Below are 21,554 nucleotides of genomic sequence, written 5' to 3'. Positions count from 1 at the left end.
ATTAGTTACACTTGCAGGGTGTAAGCGAGAACTTATATTGTGTGGCCATACGGGTTTGACAAACCCTCATTCGGACGGTTCGCTACCGTTGTGCGGATGAAATATATTTTCGAGAAACAGTGTATGTTCTAACACTATTGTGATGGGGTTCTATGGAAGGAAAGTTAAGTCTTGATAATTGGGTGCTCGCGAACATACTTTTGGAATGCAAGCGATTTGGATAATCAACGTTATGAAAATACAAAATCTTGTGGTTCAAAAACAACGTTTACAAATACACCTATGATTTCACCAACGTTTTTCATTGACAGTTTTCTATATGTTTCTCAGGTTCATGAATGGCTATTTGATACATGCTTCCGCGTACACTCATACTTGCTTGGGGTCAAGCATACATACATACACTGTGATTACTTGTTTGGAGTCAAGCATACATGCAATATGCATACACTCTGATTACTTGATTGGAGTCAAGCATACATACATACTTACGCTATTTATAGCAACCGTGATTTTAAACTAATTATGTCGCAAGTTATTTCATTTATACTTTACTACTTTTGTAAACTTAAACTTGTTGTCGAACCGTTTGGTAAACTAAACTTTGTAAATCTTGTACGTTTCAAACGAATGCGACATAATTTTGGTCAAACGCGTCTCATATAGGGACTATGACCACGTAACGGGACCTAAGTTAACGACGCCGTCAATGACGATTTTGTCGGGTCGTTACAATTATTATGTATAAATTTAATTGATGTTACTGATTAATGTATGGTGTATTAGAAGTCTATTAGTGTGTGGAATGATTTGTAGATGGTGTATTAGAAGTCTATTAGTAACTATGTAATTATCGACTGGTATTACATTTTTATTGTATTAGTTGAGAAGTAGATGGGGGATGAGGCATATGAAAGATGGAATTGAAATAGATTTTGGAACTGTGTTGTTTTTGGTTTTAAGACAACACCAGAGTTATTGAAAGTATGGTTTGTGATTTTGATTAGGAATATCTTATGACATTCTTTTAATATTAAAAATTGAATTGAAATGTTCATATTGGATGAGTTCAACTGTTAATTCCATTATGATAGGTGTTCCGTTGTGTAGCATTGCAAGATGATTTTTATAGTCTTCAATTGTGGTATTTGTGAAGAGATGTGTTTAGTATCTATGTAGTATCTGTGTTTAGTATTTGTAAGTACAATTTTTTTGGTAACTATGACTCCCTTTTTCCTTTTTCACCGAAGTGAACATCATGTTAGATTTAGGTGTTTCGTTCTGAGTGTAAGTATACGGCTTATAAGGGAATGTTTTATTTTAGATGTACTTTCATAATTTAAAGAATATATACTTGAAAAAGTCGACGCGTTTGAGAAAACGGGTCAAATTTGTTAAGGTTTGCTTAAAGTATAATCAATTGCTAACTTGGTAAGTCATCCTGATTTGTAAAAATAGCTTTGCTTATTTCTTATTTGTAGAACATGGACAATATTTTTTATGGGTATTGAAGATATGGTCAGGACCAAAATGACTACACCGTGAACATTAAAAACTAATGCATAAAGGTAACAAAGGAGTTCAAAAACATATCTTGAAGTTGTCGGGGTGAAACCGCGGATACGGTGATGGTTGAAGATCCGATTAGCCAAGAAGAAAGGTATATTGTAATGAGAAATGGATAGAGCAACTAAATTCGTTTCCAAAATCAGCATAGAAGTCGATAGACTTGCTCGTACCAAGTTTGTGATGCACTCCATCTATCCTTAACTGCCACCTTTCTTTTTACTCTTGGTTGAAATTTTTTTCTTTCAATGATATTTATTTGTCTATTTAATAGAGCTTATGAAATTATTGTGTTATTAAGGAATGATAACACATGTATAAATTTGCAGGTTTGAATGATACTGTTATGATAATAGCGTGTACTCAAAATTGGGTTATCTTAAGTGTACAATGTTGAAGAATTGTTTTTGTCGCTGGCAAATTGTTTGTTTTCTTCATTGTAGAGTTTTGTGCAACCCACAAGCTCATCGTTTAATCTCAAGTTTTCCATGGCTTTATGTTAGCATATATAATTCATGATAAGCTTTATCATGGTGTTTTTTATTGTATTAATTAACATCCATAATTATTCAGAATGTAATGCTCATTATCATGGTTTGTCAACCAACGTGCTCATAGTAATTGACATTCGTTTTTTTATATAACATTTACATGTTGGTTTAACAATATTTGTCAGTTATAATATATTATTCAACAATTTTCTTTCAACAAACCCGTGATTCCACGGGTCTTTTAACTAGTTATATTATATACTTCATTGAAACAATATGTAAGTATGATTATTTGAATCTATTGGATTGGAATATATATATATATATATATGTGTGTGTGTGTGTGTGTGTGTGTGTTATTTGTATCCAGTAACTATTTTCACTTATGGTTGGTAGTTTAACTTCTTTTTTACAGGATTAATTAAGTGATGTTAATTTAGTTGATTAAAGAGTTGAAATAATACTTTCAAAGTTAGAACGAATGCTACACTTTAACTTTTAAGATTTTTTAGCGGTAACTCTTAGAATTTTCACTATGGTGTATAAAAAGATGTATTGTAAAATTCAATTGTCATCGCTTAAATCAAAGGTGCAAGTCTTTTTGGCACTTTAATGACAACTAGTGAAATGACCCGTGAACCCACATGTTTGTTTAAACGAAACAGTTTAATGATATGTTTTAGGTATTAAGTGAACGTAAGTGTTAAAGTCATTTAGTTTAATGACCCGTAGAACCACAGAGTCCGACTAAGAAACTCGTCAGCTGAACATTTCATCAAACACCTAAAATGCATATTAAACAATTCACATCCAATCATAAGAGATAATATTAGTTGTCATTTTTTTTTAAAAGTATAAATTAAAATATAAATTTAGAATTGGTTTTCTTCTGCCTAACTTTTATAACTTCTCGTACTCAATTCAAAATAATTAATTAAAATAATTCAAAATTATTTAATTTTAATAATTAAAATAATTATTAATAAGATTTAGTGATAATAATTAATTAATAAGATTTAATTTTAATTAAAATTTATTTAGATTAATGGCATCACCCAATATGTTTAGATTTTTTTCTTTTATTTTTTAAATTTTTTTAACAAAGGAATTAACCTAATAATGACATCATCATTATAAGATTTTAATAGAAACTACTAGTGAAATGACTCGTGGAACCACGAGTTTGTTTAAACGAAAAAATTTAATGATATATTTTAGGTATTAAGTGAACGTAAATGCTAAAGTTATTTAGTTTAATGACCCGTGGAACTACATAGTCCGACTAAGAAACTTGTCAGCTGAACTATGTCATAAAACACCTGAAATGAATATATTAAACAATTCACATTAATCAGAAGAGATAGGTTGACATTTTATTTTAAAAGTGTAAATTAAAATATAAATTTAGAATTGATTTTCCTTCCGTCTAACTTTTATACGTTCTCGTACTCAATTCAAAATAATTAATTAAAATAACTCAAAATTATTTAATTTTAATAATTAAAATAATTATTAATAAGATTTAATAATTAATAATAATAATTAATTAATAAGATTTAATTTTAATTCAAAATTATTTAGATTTATGACATCACCATCATGTTTAGTTTTTTTTTTTGAATTATTTTAATAAAGAAATTAGCCTAATAATAACATTATAATTGTAGGATTTTAATATTATAGATAGATAGATAGATAGATAGAATAGATTAAATTGTCCTTAGAAAAATCATAAATTTAATTCTAATTTTTTCAGGAAAAAAAATATTAATAAAATTTGCTACTGAGCACATTCTTCAACTTTTTAACCAAAAGCGTGCTCGCACACACACGAGAGGGTAATCTCATCTAACTCCAAAGCTTTCTCTCTCTATTGAACAAATTCCGATCGGTGAGAGAAGCTATACGTTAAATCTCATCGCATCATAATTTTAAGGTAACAATCTCTATTCCTTTACTTAATCTTTCATTTATATATATATATCTATAACCCCTTTACAATTTAGGGTTTTATCTAGTTTGCTTATATCTTTTTCTTTTGGTATATTACTTGTTCATTATATGTACTGCAATGATTTTTTGATGAATTAAACGTTATTATATCTGTTTTTTTTTTTTTTAATTGGGTACATTGGCGGCTTCTTTTAGGGTTTTGTTATCTTTAAAGTAAATTTGTGAATTGTGGTAAATCATGTTATGAACAAAAATGTCTGATGCTTCGACTCAGATTAGTTATCACATCAATGTTTTCATATTTGTAACTTTGTAAGGCTCAACAAGGATAATCGTTTGGTGTCTTAAACGAATGGAGCTTATATCGGAACATATAAGCTATAAATAATAGTAGCTTATATGTTTTCAATAGTAAGCTTCTGTTGATGTTGAACATGGTTTTGTATTTCATCAATAGATTTACTAGTTTCACCCATATTTTTGAAAAAAATTAATTTACCGATTTTAATCAGATAAATATGAGATGTTACCTGAAATAACTCAGTCATAAGTGAAATAAAAGTTTCAATTCCAATAATCAACCATTCTCGTGTTGATTGTTTATATTATTAGTATTATATTATACCTTTGTGATGTGTTAGGATCCTTAAGTTACTGATAAGCTTCAATTGCAGATAGAATGGCGGCACAACTAAAGCAATTGCAATCAAAGGCAACCCTAGCTTCACAGTTGGTGTCCAAGCATGGAAGCACATATTACAAGCAATTATTGGAGCAGAACAAACAGTATATTCAGGAGCCAGCCACTGTTGAGAAATGCAGTGAGTTGTCTAAACAGTTGTTCTACACTCGTCTTGCCAGGTTAACTATCTTCAACTCTTGTGTTGTTTAATATATTTTGTTTGTTCGCTAGTAAGCTTGTTTATCTTTTCCTGACTATGCATTACTCTTACAAACTGGTTTTATGGAATTTGGTATGATCCATATGCTTGAAAGTTTAGCGTGTCGCTTAGCTTTGGTCTATCTAAACGGGTTATAGACTTATAGGGGTAAAAGTGGCTAACTTGTTCCTTTTAGGTGGGTTCCATAGGGTTGAGTTAAGTAGTTAACTAACTAGCCACCACTCCGTTAGCCTCTTTTTGATCTATTTCTTGTTTTATTACAAGATAATTGGTATATTATATATGATTGCAAAAGATATTTGTCAAATTAACCATGCAACATGAGAGTATTGTAGGACATTCTATAATCTTCAAGTCCCGAATAACTTTCCAAATCTTCTTTTATGAAGACTGTCAGTGTGAGTTCAAAACATTTGCTGTGCCAGCCTGATATGTTTTGACCTAAATCAAGTTATTACACATTTGACGAAACCATTTCTCGAACCACTAGACTACAAAGTTAAACATTGTGCTGATTCTACTCGTTCTGTAGCCATGGGTATTGGGAAATTAATTATTATCAATGGTTTTCTGCAGTATTCCTGGCCGCAATGAAGCATTCTGGAAGGAAGTTGATCATGTGAAAGGATTATGGAAAAATAAGAAAGATTTGCATGTTGAACAGGTAGGTATTGCAGCTTTGTTTGGGCTCGAATGCTTTGCGTGGTATTGTGCTGGTGAGATTGTAGGAAGGGGTTTCACATTTACTGGTTATTATGTCTGAGTTTGTAATCATAAAAGCTTTTTCGGAAGAGAAAAATGTATGACTTTTCTCTGTTGTTCTTGGCATGATCATGTTTGCGAATTTCTATAATGCTGACATTCTTTTTTTGGGGGCGAAGTTTTGAAGCTGAGAGAACATTTGGCAGTTGGATCAATAATCCGCATATTTGAAACACATAATTCCATAATCTGTGTATTAGTTTTATAAGCTACTAGAAGCCCCTGATATCTACTCTCCAACATGACTAAGCGCAATGCTAAATAAGTGATGAAGTTTATCGTAAATTTCATCAATTTTTAGCTCTTCATTTGAAGATTGAAAATACCAAGAACGATTAACCATTATAGGACTCATGTTTTTAGTGATAATTGATACTGATGTTTATAGATGCTTGCGGTCACACTAGTCATTAGGTATAAAAGTTGAATTGTTTTATTCAAAAAAATTACTCGTAATAGAAAAACATGCAAAACATTATTCATTAAAATTTTATCAAAACCGGATAATATACATTGATGAGAAATAGATAATCTCTGAATAATATTGCGAAAATGTTAAATACATTCATCACGTAAGCAAACTTGCTCAACTAGAGAGTTAACTAGATCACACATGTAACTATGATGATGACTGGCTATTAACAAGAGCGGGATTACAATTTACGGTTATGGCATGGTAGTGACCTGAATTTCCAGATTTTCCGATCATCGCAACTCGCATATTTATGCTTTTCGACTGGGCCGTGACTAGTAAATCGTGATCGCAATGACATTGCACACTGCTGGCAAAGATTTCTAGGTGTGCGATTTGCGACGATCGAAATATTCCAATCGCTAGGTCATGATGGTCAAAACCGGTAAATTAGTTCCCAACAAAAGCATGACCCAATCGCGATCAGAATTTTTCGGTAATCACAAGCATTTGAAATGTGCTAAGCCATGGGACAGATTTGTAAAAGAAAATTCTACAAGGGCAAATCGTTATATAGAAGCATGGAAAAAGGTATTTATCTAATCTAATTTCCCTATTAATTAATTATTGTCTAATTAAAGGTCTAGAAATTTATTTTGAAGAGCTATCATTTCAATACGGTAGAACTTGGCGGGCTATACATGGGGTGCTGTCTACTTGCTTTATGAATGGTTTATTATTTCAAAATAAATGCAATCAACAAAAGGTTTTTTTAGGTCAATCTTAAACCAACTTTTTTTTTTTCTGCAACGAATTCATACTCATCATAAGTCCTTTTATTTTGGCCCCTACCTGCCCTATATAAGATGTCCTTTTAAATTTAAGATTGATAGAGGAAAAAAGAAAAATAGCGTCAAAATTGGCATGTTAAACATACGATGTTGAATTGAATGAACCTTATAAATAGATGATTTTCGTTTCATAAGTAATCCCTAAAACACGTTGCCATTAATGGAACCACCAAAGCAGACTGAACCCAAAGGCTTACTGCAAACTCATGAATTATACAAGGTTTGTTCATAATTACTCAATCTACTAGGTCTTTCAAAATCTTCAAAACGAACTAATTTAACACTTTCTCATGTTTAATTATTTGCATGTAACGTTGTAGTACATCCTGGAGACCAATGTGTACCCTCGCGAACCAGAACTTTTGAAGCAGCTTAGAGCTCTTACCGCTGCACACCCATTGTGATAAATATAACTTAATTGATGTTTTTCAAATTAAAAAAATAAGTTTTATTCACATTCTTCGTGCGCGCAGTGTGAAACTTTCGAACTCTGATTTGCAGGGCAGTGATGGGTACCACACCGGATTCGGGCCAGTTGATCTCTCTCTTGTTGAAGCTCGTTGGAGCTAAAAGAACAATAGAACTCGGGGTTTTTACTGGCTACTCATTGCTCATGACCGCTCTAACTATTCCCGATGACGGACAGGTTTTTAATTTTGGTTATGATACATATAATTATTCTTCTAATTGATGTTAACCACGCTAGCTAGCTAATTGTCGCGTGTAGTACGTTTAACATAATTTGGAAGTATTGAATATGGTATAGATCGTTGCAATAGATCTGGATCGGAAAGCATACGAAATTGGTCGACCGGTTATTGAAAAAGCCGGGGTGGAGCACAAGATTGACTTCATCGAGTCTGATGCATTAACAGCTCTTGATAAATTGCTTGAGAATGTAAGCTTTCAATTTGGTTTTCAATTATTATTTTTAGAAAAATTGTTACAAAATCTATTTCTCTCGTAATCACCACATGACCACTTCCTTCCGTAATTAAATGAGAACTACACACTAATATCCATAACATTCTTCCTAAAAAAGCTAATTAAACTCACTGTATTATTTGTTAAAGTGGGTGTTTCATATTCTGATTGAATTGTGCAGTACATCATACAAAGGTAGATATAGCCAAAACCTAAGAGATACAAAAGGGCTAGGCCCAAGCAACATAATAAATGGGCTAAGAATCATATCGGCTAACATTATTTAGTTAGTCCAGGTACAAATATTAATGTAAAATGTACAAGTATTTAATTGCACGATTTAAGAACTACGGTTCTCATTCATTTCCTCACCATCATAAAGTGCAGTGGTGAAAGACATAGACGCTAATATTGATGCCCTCATCAAAAAGTGTGAGGGCGGCCACCAACGTACTACTGATCACTCACCCACTTTTTTAGTAAGTAAATGATGAAACGAAGACATGTTAAGATTGTGTTACACTAGCTTGCATCCCTTGTAGTTTTACTTGTTACCTACTTCACAACATTTGCGTATATAATACAACTTTAACCACTTAATCGCCTTCTTACTTACATATATTTGCCACATGATAAAAGCACAATTGCACTATTGGTACCCGCACAATCTCATAATAGTAGGCACAAGTAAAGTAATACCGTAAATTACATCATGAAGCTTCCGTAAATATTTGCACTATATTATTTGATCAGTCAGTTTAGAAATTTTAGGATAAAAGGTGGTAGTAAATCTTACATAGGGAGTAATTAATTAACAATATGTCTATCTCTTTGTAGCGTGATAACGAAGGAAGTTTTGACTATGCTTTTGTTGACGCGGACAAAGCGAACTACATCAACTATCATGAGAAAATTATGAAACTGTTGAAGGTGAATGGGATAGTAGTATATGACAACACGCTTTGGTTTGGATCAGTTGCGCAGCCTGAGGATAAGGTTGTTGATGATTATGTTAGAGAGTGGAGGGGCACCGTTATCCAATTTAACAAAACACTTGCAGCTGACCCTCGTATTGAAACCTCTGTCGTTCCTTTGGGTGATGGCATGACCATTTGCAGGCGTCTTTACTAAACTTTGATTATATATGTATCCATATATTCTCGTATGCTTACGGATTAAGTTCCAAATCTGTAACATATTACCAATTCAGCGTCGTGTTTGATTAGAGAAATTTAAGTCGAAATCCAATAATGCATGAATAAGATTTTATATAGTCTACTAGTATAAATCCCCTGCATCACTAATGGAGATTCAACTGGCTGGAGAAAATGAACTGTAACTTTTAAGTAAATTGTACAGCAAGTTGAGGTTCTGAAGCCTAATTTTCTGATTTGTATGACACTACTAATTAAATAATTTGGTTAAATTTTAAATCCGACACCAAGGTGGTTATGTTCGGGCTCGTTTAGTTGTTGGGTTTGTTCTTGTAGTTTGGTGGTTTGACGTTGCGTTTGGTCTTGTAGTTTTATATGCTTTGTAAGGGTCTTTTCTTGGTCGTGTTTGTTGGTTTAGGTGTCTTTCGTTGGTGGCATTGTTCGGGCTCGTTTAGTTGTTATTTAGGCTCGATTGTAGATAGCGGTTGTTCATTGTCAAGGGTTGAAACGAATCATGGCTCATTACTCGAAGAACGACACCTTTTTATTTAAACTGTCTCATATTTACTTTATATTGTGCGGCGCCCAGAAATGATGCGCCGGCACGCAACATAACTGAAAACCAATCCAGTTTAAAAGAAGTCTACTGACTTTGAAACTCCTTGTGCTGCGCGGCGCGCATGATATCTGTGCGGTGCCAATACACTGCTAACTGCTTCGAACCTGCTTTTTTAAAATCATTTGACTAGTTTTAAAACACAAAGTCTTTGCTACCCAAAGACCTATTTACATCCCAAACCTGCTTAAACATAATACATCATATATACATATATATACACATATTCAAAAGACACCAACAATGTCAACCACCTCTAGTCTTTAACGCTCCGTTTTACACACATGAAAGTTTTGACCCATCACTATAACATCTAAAAGCACTATGGGTACGAGCTCGACACCGGGATTAACTACCCATTATAACCCCTTCCCAAAAGCATAGTCCTCCACACCTCACAAGCATCAACGCACAAGCTAATCGCCGTACTTAGTTTTTCCCTTACTAGCACCCGAATCTATAAAAATGTAAATAAGCAAAGAGGTAAGCTTACGCTTAGTGTGTTTAATAGTAATACATATATAAGTAATACATACATAAGCACGTACCAACACCAAAACACACACATCATTCAAGCCAACATATACATATATATCATACGAACACCTACACCATTAAGCACGCTTAATATCGTCTCGTGATCAAATTCCTACCTACGAATTGACCACAACACAAGTTGGACAAATTCCATTTTTAAAACTTGTCCAATCCTCTAATTAAAACCCACCTCCGGATTTGACTATAAACACACCTTTAAGTCAAGAACCACCTCCAAACTTGACTTTAAGGTAACAGATAATCACACCTTTAGGTCAAGAACCACCTCCGGACTTGACCTTAAGGAATTTACATACATACATATCACATATATTCATATGTAATACTCCTAAACTCACCTTGTTCTTGCACACGAATTAATTGCAAGTTCCACGCACCCAAATAATTAGCCTATAAGAAATTGATTCCAATAAACTAACGTTTACCACTGATTCACACAAGTGAAATTTAACTCAATTGCATTTGACACAAGTTCTACCAACACTCTTCACTCTACAATTGAATATTAGGGTTTGTCTCATAATCACCAAGTAGATAGTGACTATATCCCAAAATAACACTTAACATCATTAGCAATTGTAATACATATGTTAACTTACTAATCTTGACCCAAACCCTAGTTTGACTCAATTAAAGTCAACACCCAAGTTTTGACCAATACATATGTTCTTATGAACATCTTAATCACCTAAACATGCAAGTACATAAAGCAAGTGACACTAATTAAATCAATTTATAATCAAAATTCATCAACCAACCCAAATTTCAAACTCGAGCCTTATACCCAAATTACTAGGTTCAATAAACCCCAAATTCAAAGGAAAATGGTTTATTGACCCTAACCACCTCAAACCCTGACATAAATTTAGAAATTGTTAGGAAAAGATTTCCTATTGTTAGGAAAATATTTCCTATTTATTAGAATTGATTGGAAAAAATCGGTAGTTTGTATAAATCCCTTAATTAGTGGGATTTGCATTTATCTAGGGGATTTAGTTTCCTAATTCTTATCCCCAAGACTCTATAATAGAGTCTTGGGGATAAGAATTAAGAAACTAAATCCCCTAGATAAATGCAAATCCCACTAATTAAGGGATTTATACAAACTACCGATTTTATCCAATCAATTCTAATAAATAGGAAATATTTTTCTAACAATAGGAAATCTTTTCCTAACAATCTCCCCCTAATTGATTAGGATAAAACAATCGGTTACAAGATGTAAATATAGACTAAAAATAAATCTAATCTTTGTCTTCAAAGCTTTAACCATCTTGTATGATCTTCATAACTCTTGATAAACTGATCTTTCTTTAATCTTGATTCTCCTCCTCTTTATTTATCATTGTTGTACACATAGCCTCAACATCTCATCAGCACTTATGTATCCCGAAGACAAATCATCAACTAACATGAACATAATCATGACAAAACTGCATTTGAAAATATGCATGAAAAACCGCGTTCACCACCGCTTAACCACTTGCGTATAAATGTTGAACATATTTGTTGAATCTTCATCTTCATAAATGTTGATTATGTTGAGCTAACATCCGGTATTCTTATTGAGGAATAACCACTTCAAAATCTGAGTTCAAAAGAGATGAACTCAAATGGGTCTGACCTGATTTGAGTCTGGAGTCCTAGAGTCTGAAGTATTTTGAGTCTGACCTCGTGTAAGTCTGACTTCTACTAAGTATAAGTTCACGCGAAACTGAAGTCTGAATCTGATCTTTATAATATGTGCTTGAGTCTGATCTTGAGTCTGCATTTGAGTCAAACTGTTAAGTCCGAAATTCAGACTCATATCTCAATCAGAGTCTTGAGTCTGAGTTTCCAGACTCATAATTACAGCAGAACTAAAAATACATATCTTTTAATATAATTATCAGATCAAGCTAAAAATTTTACACGAGATAGATCTATATGCCGTTAACCTCATATCCAAAAATCATGACGATCCAACAGCCAACGATTCTAAATAATCGTTTAACATAGACTGCGCATAGCATGACGAATCTAAAAATGATTTTTTCTTTTGTATCTTCAATAAGACATCTTTTGCTCGAAAATGACCGGATCATCAACAAGATATGTTGATCCTGCTCTGATACTAATTATTAGTTCACAGTAATAGGACTATGAACACCAGACTCTCACTTTATATAATAAATAAGAATTAAAGTGCAGAAAATGAGAGAACACGATAATAGAAAGAAAGACTGATGATATTGATCGTGCAAAGTACAAGTTACAAATGAAAACATACGACCCTATTTATATAGGTAAAAACCAAATCTGGGGATTTGGTTTCCAAAACTACTTAGCTATAAATAAGGAAAAGATAAACTAATAACCAACCAAATTTGCTATTAATAAGGAAGTCAACTCTGAAGATAAAACCAAATCTTCAAAACAAATCTTCTTAATCTGCAAACATATCTCCGAAATATTCTATTGCTTTGGCTTCAAGAAATCTTCAAACGTTGACTTCAGTAATTCCAGAGTCTGCAACTTCAGACTCTAAATCTCCAGACTCTAAAACCTGCAAAATACTTTTAACTCATCAGATTATTATTTCTATTTTTCCCAACAATCTCCCCCTATCCGATGATGTCAAAACAACCTGTATTCCTAAACAAACATCTTTGCATACTCCCTTTTAATTAGCTTGTACTTGCTCTTCATATGAGAAATTTTCTTCAACATGCTCAGCTTGCTATGCAAGTGTTTTAACAACTGCATCCTGAAAGGAGTTGTTTGCTGTGTTTCACATCTGGACAGTAAACTAATCAACATTTCAATACCAGCCCCTTCAAACCGATCACACCTGATTAACATCCTTTGATTTTCAGTGGTCTTAATCATTACATCTCCAGATTAAAAGCTCCGCAAAACACCTCATAATCTTTAGAGCTTATGAACCCCTCTTCAAACACTAAGTGAACCAACATAAACACCCTTTTTAAAACTTCATTCAAAATAACCTGATCCCCTGCCCACTCCTTAATACAAAAAGCTATGCATCTCCATTCACAAAAACCCAAACGAACTATTTGATTTATTTTCACCCTCAATCTCCTGTCTGTCATATGAGTCATTGTTAGCAAGATAATCACACGTTCAAACTCAGACCTTTCAACCTCAACTTTCACAATGTCACCATCATATCATCTGAATCTGAACCTTTTGTTCATTTGAGCCCTAAGATCACCATCTGTTCTTTGTGTAGCAGCAAACAAAACACCACTAGAATTACCCTGTTTATCACCAGCACCCTTATCAGTGATATCCTCCCCCTCAATTTGAGTCTGCTTGGATTGCTCCCCCTCAATGTGAGTCTTCTTGGATTGCTCCCCCTCAATACCTGCATCATCTGATCTTTTTCTTTTCTCCCCCCTTTTTGACATCATCCAAAGGAAGAGTAGATAGGAACTTCCAAATTTCAGCATGTTCAGCCTTGAGGGAAGAAATATCAGATGCAAACCCAGTAAAACATTCTTTTATTTCATCAACACCATCCATTCTTTTCTCCAGTTCTGTCAACCTTTGATTAATCTTTGTTACAGACCCTGAACCACTTGAACCAGTCAACCCCTGCATATCCCCAACCAACCTCCTCACCTCCATCAACTCAGTTTTAGAAATAAAATTATTATTAAAGTTAAGATTATTAAATTTAGACTGCACAACAGAAAGCTTGTCATCAAACTCCTTAGTCAACCTGGTCAAAGCCTGATGCAAGCCAACCATGGTGACTTGTGCCTCAGTCTGAGAAGTAGTGCCAATAGATGTGGGTAGGGTTGGTATGTCCTCATAGCCTTCCTGTTGAAAAGAAAGGTGATCTTTGGACATAGAAGAATTTGAGGCCTGTATTACACCCTGTGACATGAGTGTAACATTGGCAGCCTGTGCAAGAATGTGTAAGGATGGGACATTTTGGGTGGGTAGTGACAGACTTAAGTCTATGGTAAAAGTAGGCTTGGTCATTTCAGCTGGGTTTTGGATTTGGTTATTGGAGTCCAGGATTGGGACTTCTTCATGTAAGTCAACTGAGTGGGTTCCTTCAGTGACTGTAATGTGGGTATTCAAGTTCACTATCCTATCAGGTTTAGGTTGGGTCAAAGCACTGATCTCACCAACCTCTAGCAGAGATGATGGAGTAGTACTAGAAGCACCTTACCTAGTGAATTTTAGAGGGTAATCTACAGGTGCTGTATCATCTAAGGTTTTAGATATGGTGGTATTCTCTGTATGAACTGGTGAGTTCATAAAGTGGTTGAGTAGGAAATTTACTCAGTAGCAGTGGGTGAGGATGGGTTAGACTGAGGTGAGATTTCCTCATTCATGTCCTCAGCCTGCTCTATATATGTAACATCATGGGGTGGAGAATGTGTGGGGGTAGAATCTGATTGCTCAGATTCTAAAGAGTGATGTTGACCATTGTTGTGACCCTCTTCAGACTCTAATTGCTCAGAACCTGATGAAGATACCCCTTCAGACTCTGATTGCTCAGAATCTGCAGGTTGGTCTGCATGGCCAAGATTGACCCAATGCATCATAGCAGGAGTAAGAGCAACTTCTTGATCATCCACAATGTGCCTGTGAAACATTCTGACACTACATTCTGGCATATATGTATACTCATACACACCAAATACTCTAAGCCCATCATACAAAACAGGAGTCATAGCTTGTTCAAACATAAGACTTAAAACTCTGATAAATGGAACATTATGATCCCTTTGAGGTTTTTCAGTGAGCACCAAGAGTTTATTGAAATATAAACGTGCAAAATCTATATTCCTCCCTGTGACCATAGCATGAAACAGATATGCCTCAAAATCATTGACTTCAGTCAAACTTCCACACTTGAAACTCAGACTCCTAGTGATATTTGACAACAAAAACATCCATCTTGGAGAAAACATACTGATTTTAACAGTTGAATCAGTTAAGGTTTGACCAACCAAAGGAAAACTAGTTCTTGCAGTAGTTTTTGACACAGTTCTAACAAAATTATCTTGAAAAGGAAGATTTAAAGCAACCCTTAAGTGATTTTCAGTAAGTGTTAAGGAATTGTTACCATCTCTGTAAGTACCAGTAATAGTCCTAGCTTCTCTGTTCCCAATGTAAGTGTACCAAAACTCTGCCAACATCTCTGGAAACATGATCACAGTCTTGAAGAAAGCATCCTTCAAAGGATGATTCCTCATAAACAGTATCAGATCCTCATACCCCTCATTAGCAAAACCCTCAGGCACAGTACCACAAGCAACCCTATTATTAACTGAAACCTGTACATCCTTTCCTCCTCTGATCTTTAGCCCTAATCATGTTATCGGTGGGATCAAGAACAAAAGGAATGAACTTCGTGTTTGCCATTAGATACACAATTTTGAATCGAGAGAATTTTAAAGAAGATGATGATTGAATGAGAGATTTTAGCAAGATACACAATTTTGAAGAGTAAAAATAAGAGAGATAAAAACAAATAAATACACCTGACACAAAGATTTTCAAAAAGTTACCATTAACCCCCTTCATTAATAACAAAATTTGACCCTTTATTGAATAAACATAAATCAACATATGGAATTCGAATTAGGGTTTTACCTTAACACCAAACCAAGTGAACTTCAACACCTGAGAACACTAGATTAAACTCTTAATTGTGTTGAATTAGACACCCATTTCACTTAATTACACTTGCTTTGTAGTGACCCGAACTTTTCCATATTTATATATATTAATTGAGATTGATATTTACATGATTAAATGTTTCCAACATGTTAAGCAATCAAACTTTTTAAGACTTGATTAATTGAAATATGTTTCATATAGACAATTGACCACCCAAGTTGACCGGTGATTCACGAACGTTAAAACTTGTAAAAACTATATGATGACATATATATGGATATATATATATAGTTAACATGATACTATGATAAGTAAACATATCATTAAGTATATTAACAATGAACTACATATGTAAAAACAAGACTACTAACTTAATGATTTTTAAACGAGACATATATGTAACGATTATCGTTGTAAAGACATTTAATGTATATATATCATATTAAGAGATATTCATACATGATAATATCATGATAATATAATAATTTAAAATCTCATTTGATATTATAAACATTGGGTTAACAACATTTAACACGATCGTTAACCTAAAGGTTTCAAAACAACACTTACATGTAACGACTAACGATGACTTAACGACTCAGTTAAAATGTATATACATGTAGTGTTTTAATATGTATTTATACACTTTTGAAAGACTTCAATACACTTATCAAAATACTTCTACTTAACAAAAATGCTTACAATTACATCCTCGTTCAGTTTCATCAACAATTCTACTCGTATGCACCCGTATTCGTACTCGTACAATACACAGCTTTTAGATGTATGTACTATTGGTATATACACTCCAATGATCAGCTCTTAGTAGCCCATGTGAGTCACCTAACACATGTGGGAACCATCATTTGGCAACTAGCATGAAATATCTCATAAAATTACAAAAATATGAGTAATCATTCATGACTTATTTACATGAAAACAAAATTACATATCCTTTATATCTAATCCATACACCAACGACCAAAAACACCTACAAACACTTTCATTCTTCAATTTTCTTCATCTAATTGATCTCTCTCAAGTTCTATCTTCAAGTTCTAAGTGTTCTTCATATATTCTACAAGTTCTAGTTACATAAAATCAAGAATACTTTCAAGTTTGCTAGCTCACTTCCAATCTTGTAAGGTGATCATCCAACCTCAAGAAATCTTTGTTTCTTATAGTAGGTTATCATTCTAATACAAGGTAATAATCATATTCAAACTTTAGTTCAATTTCTATAACTATAACAATCTTATTTCAAGTGATGATCTTACTTGAATTTGTTTTCGTGTCATGATTCTGCTTCAAGAACTTCGAGCCATCCAAGGATCCGTTGAAGCTAGATCCATTTTTCTATTTTCCAGTAGGTTTATCCAAGGAACTTAAGGTAGTAATTATGTTCATAACATCATTCGATTCATACATATAAAGCTATCTTATTCGAAGGTTTAAACTTGTAATCACTAGAACATAGTTTAGTTAATTCTAAACTTGTTCGCAAACAAAAGTTAATCCTTCTAACTTGACTTTTAAAATCAAATAAACACATGTTCTATATCTATATGATATGCTAACTTAATGATTTAAAACCTGGAAACACGAAAAACACCGTAAAACCGGATTTACGCCGTCGTAGTAACACCGCGGGCTGTTTTGGGTTAGTTAATTAAAAACTATGATAAACTTTGATTTAAAAGTTGTTATTCTGAGAAAATGATTTTTATTATGAACATAAAACTATATCCAAAAATTATGGTTAAACTCAAAGTGGAAGTATGTTTTCTAAAATGGTCATCTAGACGTCGTTCTTTCGACTGAAATGACTACCTTTATAAAAACGACTTGTAACTTATTTTTCTGACTATAAACCTATACTTTTTCTGTTTAGATTCATAAAATAGAGTTCAATATGAAACCATAGCAATTTGATTCACTCAAAACGGATTTAAAATGAAGAAGTTATGGGTAAAACAAGATTGGATAATTTTTCTCATTTTAGCTACGTGAAAATTGGTAACAAATCTATTCCAACCATAACTTAATCAACTTGTATTGTATATTATGTAATCTTGAGATACCATAGACACGTATACAATGTTTCGACCTATCATGTCGACACATCTATATATATTTCGGAACAACCATAGACACTCTATATGTGAATGTTGGAGTTAGCTATACAGGGTTGAGGTTGCTTCCAAAATATATATAGTTTGAGTTGTGATCAATACTGAGATACGTATACACTGGGTCGTGGATTGATTCAAGATAATATTTATCGATTTATTTCTGTACATCTAACTGTGGACAACTAGTTGTAAGTTACTAACGAGGACAGCTGACTTAATAAACTTAAAACATCAAAATATATTAAAAGTGTTGTAAATATATTTTGAACATACTTTGATATATATGTATATATTGTTATAGGTTTGTGAATCAACCAGTGGCCAAGTCTTACTTCCCGACGAAGTAAAAATCTGTGAAAGTGAGTTATAGTCCCACTTTTAAAATCTAATATTTTTGGGATGAGAATACATGCAGGTTTTATAAATGATTTATAAAATAGACACAAGTACGTGAAACTACATTCTATGGTTGAATTATCGAAATCGAATATGCCCCTTTTTATTAAGTCTGGTAATCTAAGAATTAGGGAACAGACACCCTAATTGACGCGAATCCTAAAGATAGATCTATTGGGCCTAACAAACCACATCCAAAGTACCGGATGCTTTAGTACTTCGAAATTTATATCATATCCGAAGGGTGTCCCGGAATGATGGGGATATTCTTATATATGCATCTTGTTAATGTCGGTTACCAGGTGTTCACCATATGAATAATTTTTATCTCTATGTATGGGATGTGTATTGAAATATGAAATCTTGTGGTCTATTATTATGATTTGATATATATAGGTTAAACCTATAACTCACCAACATTTTTGTTGACGTTTTAAGCATGTTTATTCTCAGGTGATTATTAAGAGCTTCCGCTGTCGCATACTTAAATAAGGACGAGATTTGGAGTCCATGCTTGTATGATATTGTGTAAAAACTGCATTCAAGAAACTTATTTTGTTGTAACATATTTGTATTGTAAACCATTATGTAATGGTCGTGTGTAAACAGGATATTTTAGATTATCATTATTTGATAATCTACGTAAAGCTTTTTAAACCTTTATTGATGAAATAAAGGTTATGGTTTGTTTTAAAATGAATGCAGTCTTTGAAAAATGTCTCATATAGAGGTCAAAACCTCGCAACGAAATCAATTAATATGGAACGTTTTTAATCAATAAGAACGGGACATTTCAGTTGGTATCAGAGCGTTGGTCTTAGAGAACCAGAATTTTGCATTAGTGTGTATTATCGAGTTTGTTAGGATGCATTAGTGAGTCTGGACTTCGACCGTGTTTACTTGAAAAATGATTGCTTAACAAATTTTGTTGGAAACTATATAATTTTAACATGTGAATATTATGTGATATATTAATCTCTTAACGCGTTTGATATTATGTGATAGATGTCTACCTCTAGAACAAGTCCCATTGACTCACCTAATAATAATGAAGAGTCAAATGTAAATTGGAATGATTCGTGGACTGATTCACAAGTTCCCGAAGAGGAACCGGAAGAAGAGTCGGAACCGGAAGAAGAATCGGAACCGGAAGAAGAATCGGAACCGGATGAAGAAATAGAACCGGTGGGGGAAATAATAAAACGGTTAAGTAAAAGAAAATCCTCAACCAACCGACCAAGGTTAATTATGGTCAATGGTGTTTCCGCCAAGGAAGCAAAATATTGGGAGGATTACCAATTCTCCGATGAATCGGATTCCGACGAGAATTCCGATGATGTTACAGAAATTACCCCAACTGAATTTAAAAAGGCAAAAGAAAATAATAAGGGAAAGGGCATAAAAATAGAGAAATCTAATTCCAACCCCGATGAACTTTATATGTATCGTCAACCCCCGAAGTCCTTAAGTTGTAACAATGACCCGGGAACCTCTAAACCACCAGGTTTTTCTAAACCAATGTGGAAAACGACGGCTCGTATTAGGGGAACATCATATATCCCTAGAAACTTGGCAAAACGAACCAAAACCGAAGAAGAAGAAACAAGCGAGTCGGAATAAGATAGTTGTATTCGTGTGGTGTAATATATGTAATATAGTGTGCTTATGCTTTATGATATATGTAAAAATTGCTTGTATTAATAAGTATTTTTTTTATGAATCTAACTCTTGTCTATTTTACAGTATAAAAACACAAAATGGATAGACAACCCAATATTTTAAAAGACCTACCCGGAGACATGATTGATGAAATCTTGTCTAGAGTCGGTCAGAATTCTTCGGCACAACTATTTAAGGCGAGATCAGTTTGTAAGACATTCGAAGAACGTTCCAAGAATGCCTTGGTTTATAAAAGGCTTTCGTTCGAAAGATGGGGGATATCACATTGGGAAATCCATAAGTTACGATGTGTTTACTTTGACGCATATATTGCGGGGAACCCAAATGCTATTTTACGCAATGGGTTAAGAAATTATTTTGACTCAATATATCCGAATATTGGACTTCGTGATTTAGAAAAAGCGGCTAACATGCAACATAAAGAAGCATGTTATGCTTACGGATTAGTAATGTTCGCTTCTCACCAAAGTGAGAACAAGAACATCGGGCTACAACTATTAAACAAAACGTTTCCACAAGTGACAGAGTCGGTAATTGGGGTAAGAAATGAGGTTTTTAGATTGTTACGGGACTGTTGGACATTACGTAACCCTCGTCCCTTTGACGACATTACAACACGCTGTCTTATCAACGGCCATAACGGTTATGTTCCACAAGACCAAGGATGGGAAGTAATCCTAGTAAAACCAGAATGCATGACTTGTTTCTGGACGTATGAATTACGTGTCTTTATTGTCTTTGCTGAACGACTTGTGTACTAGCTAGAATTATCTTCACAACCATCTTGTATCAAATTTATTGTGTGCTATATTTCATGCTATATGTAAAATAAGCGGTATTGTAAGTTTGTAAAATATTGTGTAAAAGTTTGAACGCGAAATATTATTATAATCAGTTTTTCATATAGAATTGTAGTAGTTGAATTGTATATTAGCTACTAAGTATGAACTTAACGGGTAGGTACTACCCGAATTTAAACTTATAAAACGCTAATATGAAGAAAAAGCTTTTATAAATGAGTTCATATTATGCTACGAAATACTATTAACTACTCTTAATATTCTGTATGATTAACTTGTTCCATTTGACTATTTTAAAGGAAATGGCACCGACTACTCGACACACCGTGAATATGAATGAAGAGGAATTCCGTACTTTTCTAGCTTCAAACATAGCCGCAGTACAGGCTGCGCTACATACCAACAATAACCTTGGATCTAGCAGTACAGGAAATCGTGTAGGATGCACCTACAAAGAATTCACTGCCTGCAAACCTTTGGAATTTGATGGAACCGAAGGACCGATCGGATTGAAACGGTGGACCGAGAAGGTCGAATCGGTGTTTGCCATAAGTAAGTGTACTGAAGAGGACAAAGTGAAGTACGCTACGCATACCTTCACAGGTTCTGCGTTAACATGGTGGAATACCTATCTAGAGCAAGTGGGACAAGACGATGCGTACGCACTACCGTGGTCAGCATTCAAGCACTTGATGAACGAGAAGTACCGTCCCA

The 21,554-nt window shown here is 33.7% G+C and overlaps 2 protein-coding genes across 2 annotated transcripts; both read left to right on the top strand.

The window, feature by feature from the left end:
* Positions 1–3,868: 3,868 nt before the first annotated feature.
* On the top strand, positions 3,869–5,941 carry LOC139890489 (uncharacterized). The gene is made up of 3 exons (XM_071873366.1): positions 3,869–3,993; positions 4,685–4,871; positions 5,489–5,941. The coding sequence occupies exons 2-3, from the start codon at positions 4,690–4,692 to the stop codon at positions 5,673–5,675; spliced, it is 369 nt and encodes a 122-aa protein (XP_071729467.1). The 5' UTR covers positions 3,869–3,993; positions 4,685–4,689; the 3' UTR covers positions 5,676–5,941.
* A 1,155-nt stretch (positions 5,942–7,096) lies between these two features.
* Positions 7,097–9,262, top strand: LOC139890488 (probable caffeoyl-CoA O-methyltransferase At4g26220). Its single transcript, XM_071873365.1, has 5 exons — positions 7,097–7,157; positions 7,258–7,337; positions 7,439–7,583; positions 7,704–7,835; positions 8,699–9,262. Exons 1-5 carry the CDS (start codon positions 7,098–7,100, stop codon positions 8,990–8,992), a joined length of 711 nt encoding a protein of 236 aa, XP_071729466.1. The 5' UTR covers position 7,097; the 3' UTR covers positions 8,993–9,262.
* Positions 9,263–21,554: the final 12,292 nt, after the last annotated feature.

Source organism: Rutidosis leptorrhynchoides, chromosome 2, assembly GCF_046630445.1.
Source record: "Rutidosis leptorrhynchoides isolate AG116_Rl617_1_P2 chromosome 2, CSIRO_AGI_Rlap_v1, whole genome shotgun sequence".
In the NCBI taxonomy this organism is placed as follows: domain Eukaryota; kingdom Viridiplantae; phylum Streptophyta; class Magnoliopsida; order Asterales; family Asteraceae; genus Rutidosis; species Rutidosis leptorrhynchoides.
The sequence above is the reverse complement of the archived record's forward strand: the minus strand, read 5'-3'. Positions and strand labels throughout refer to the sequence as shown.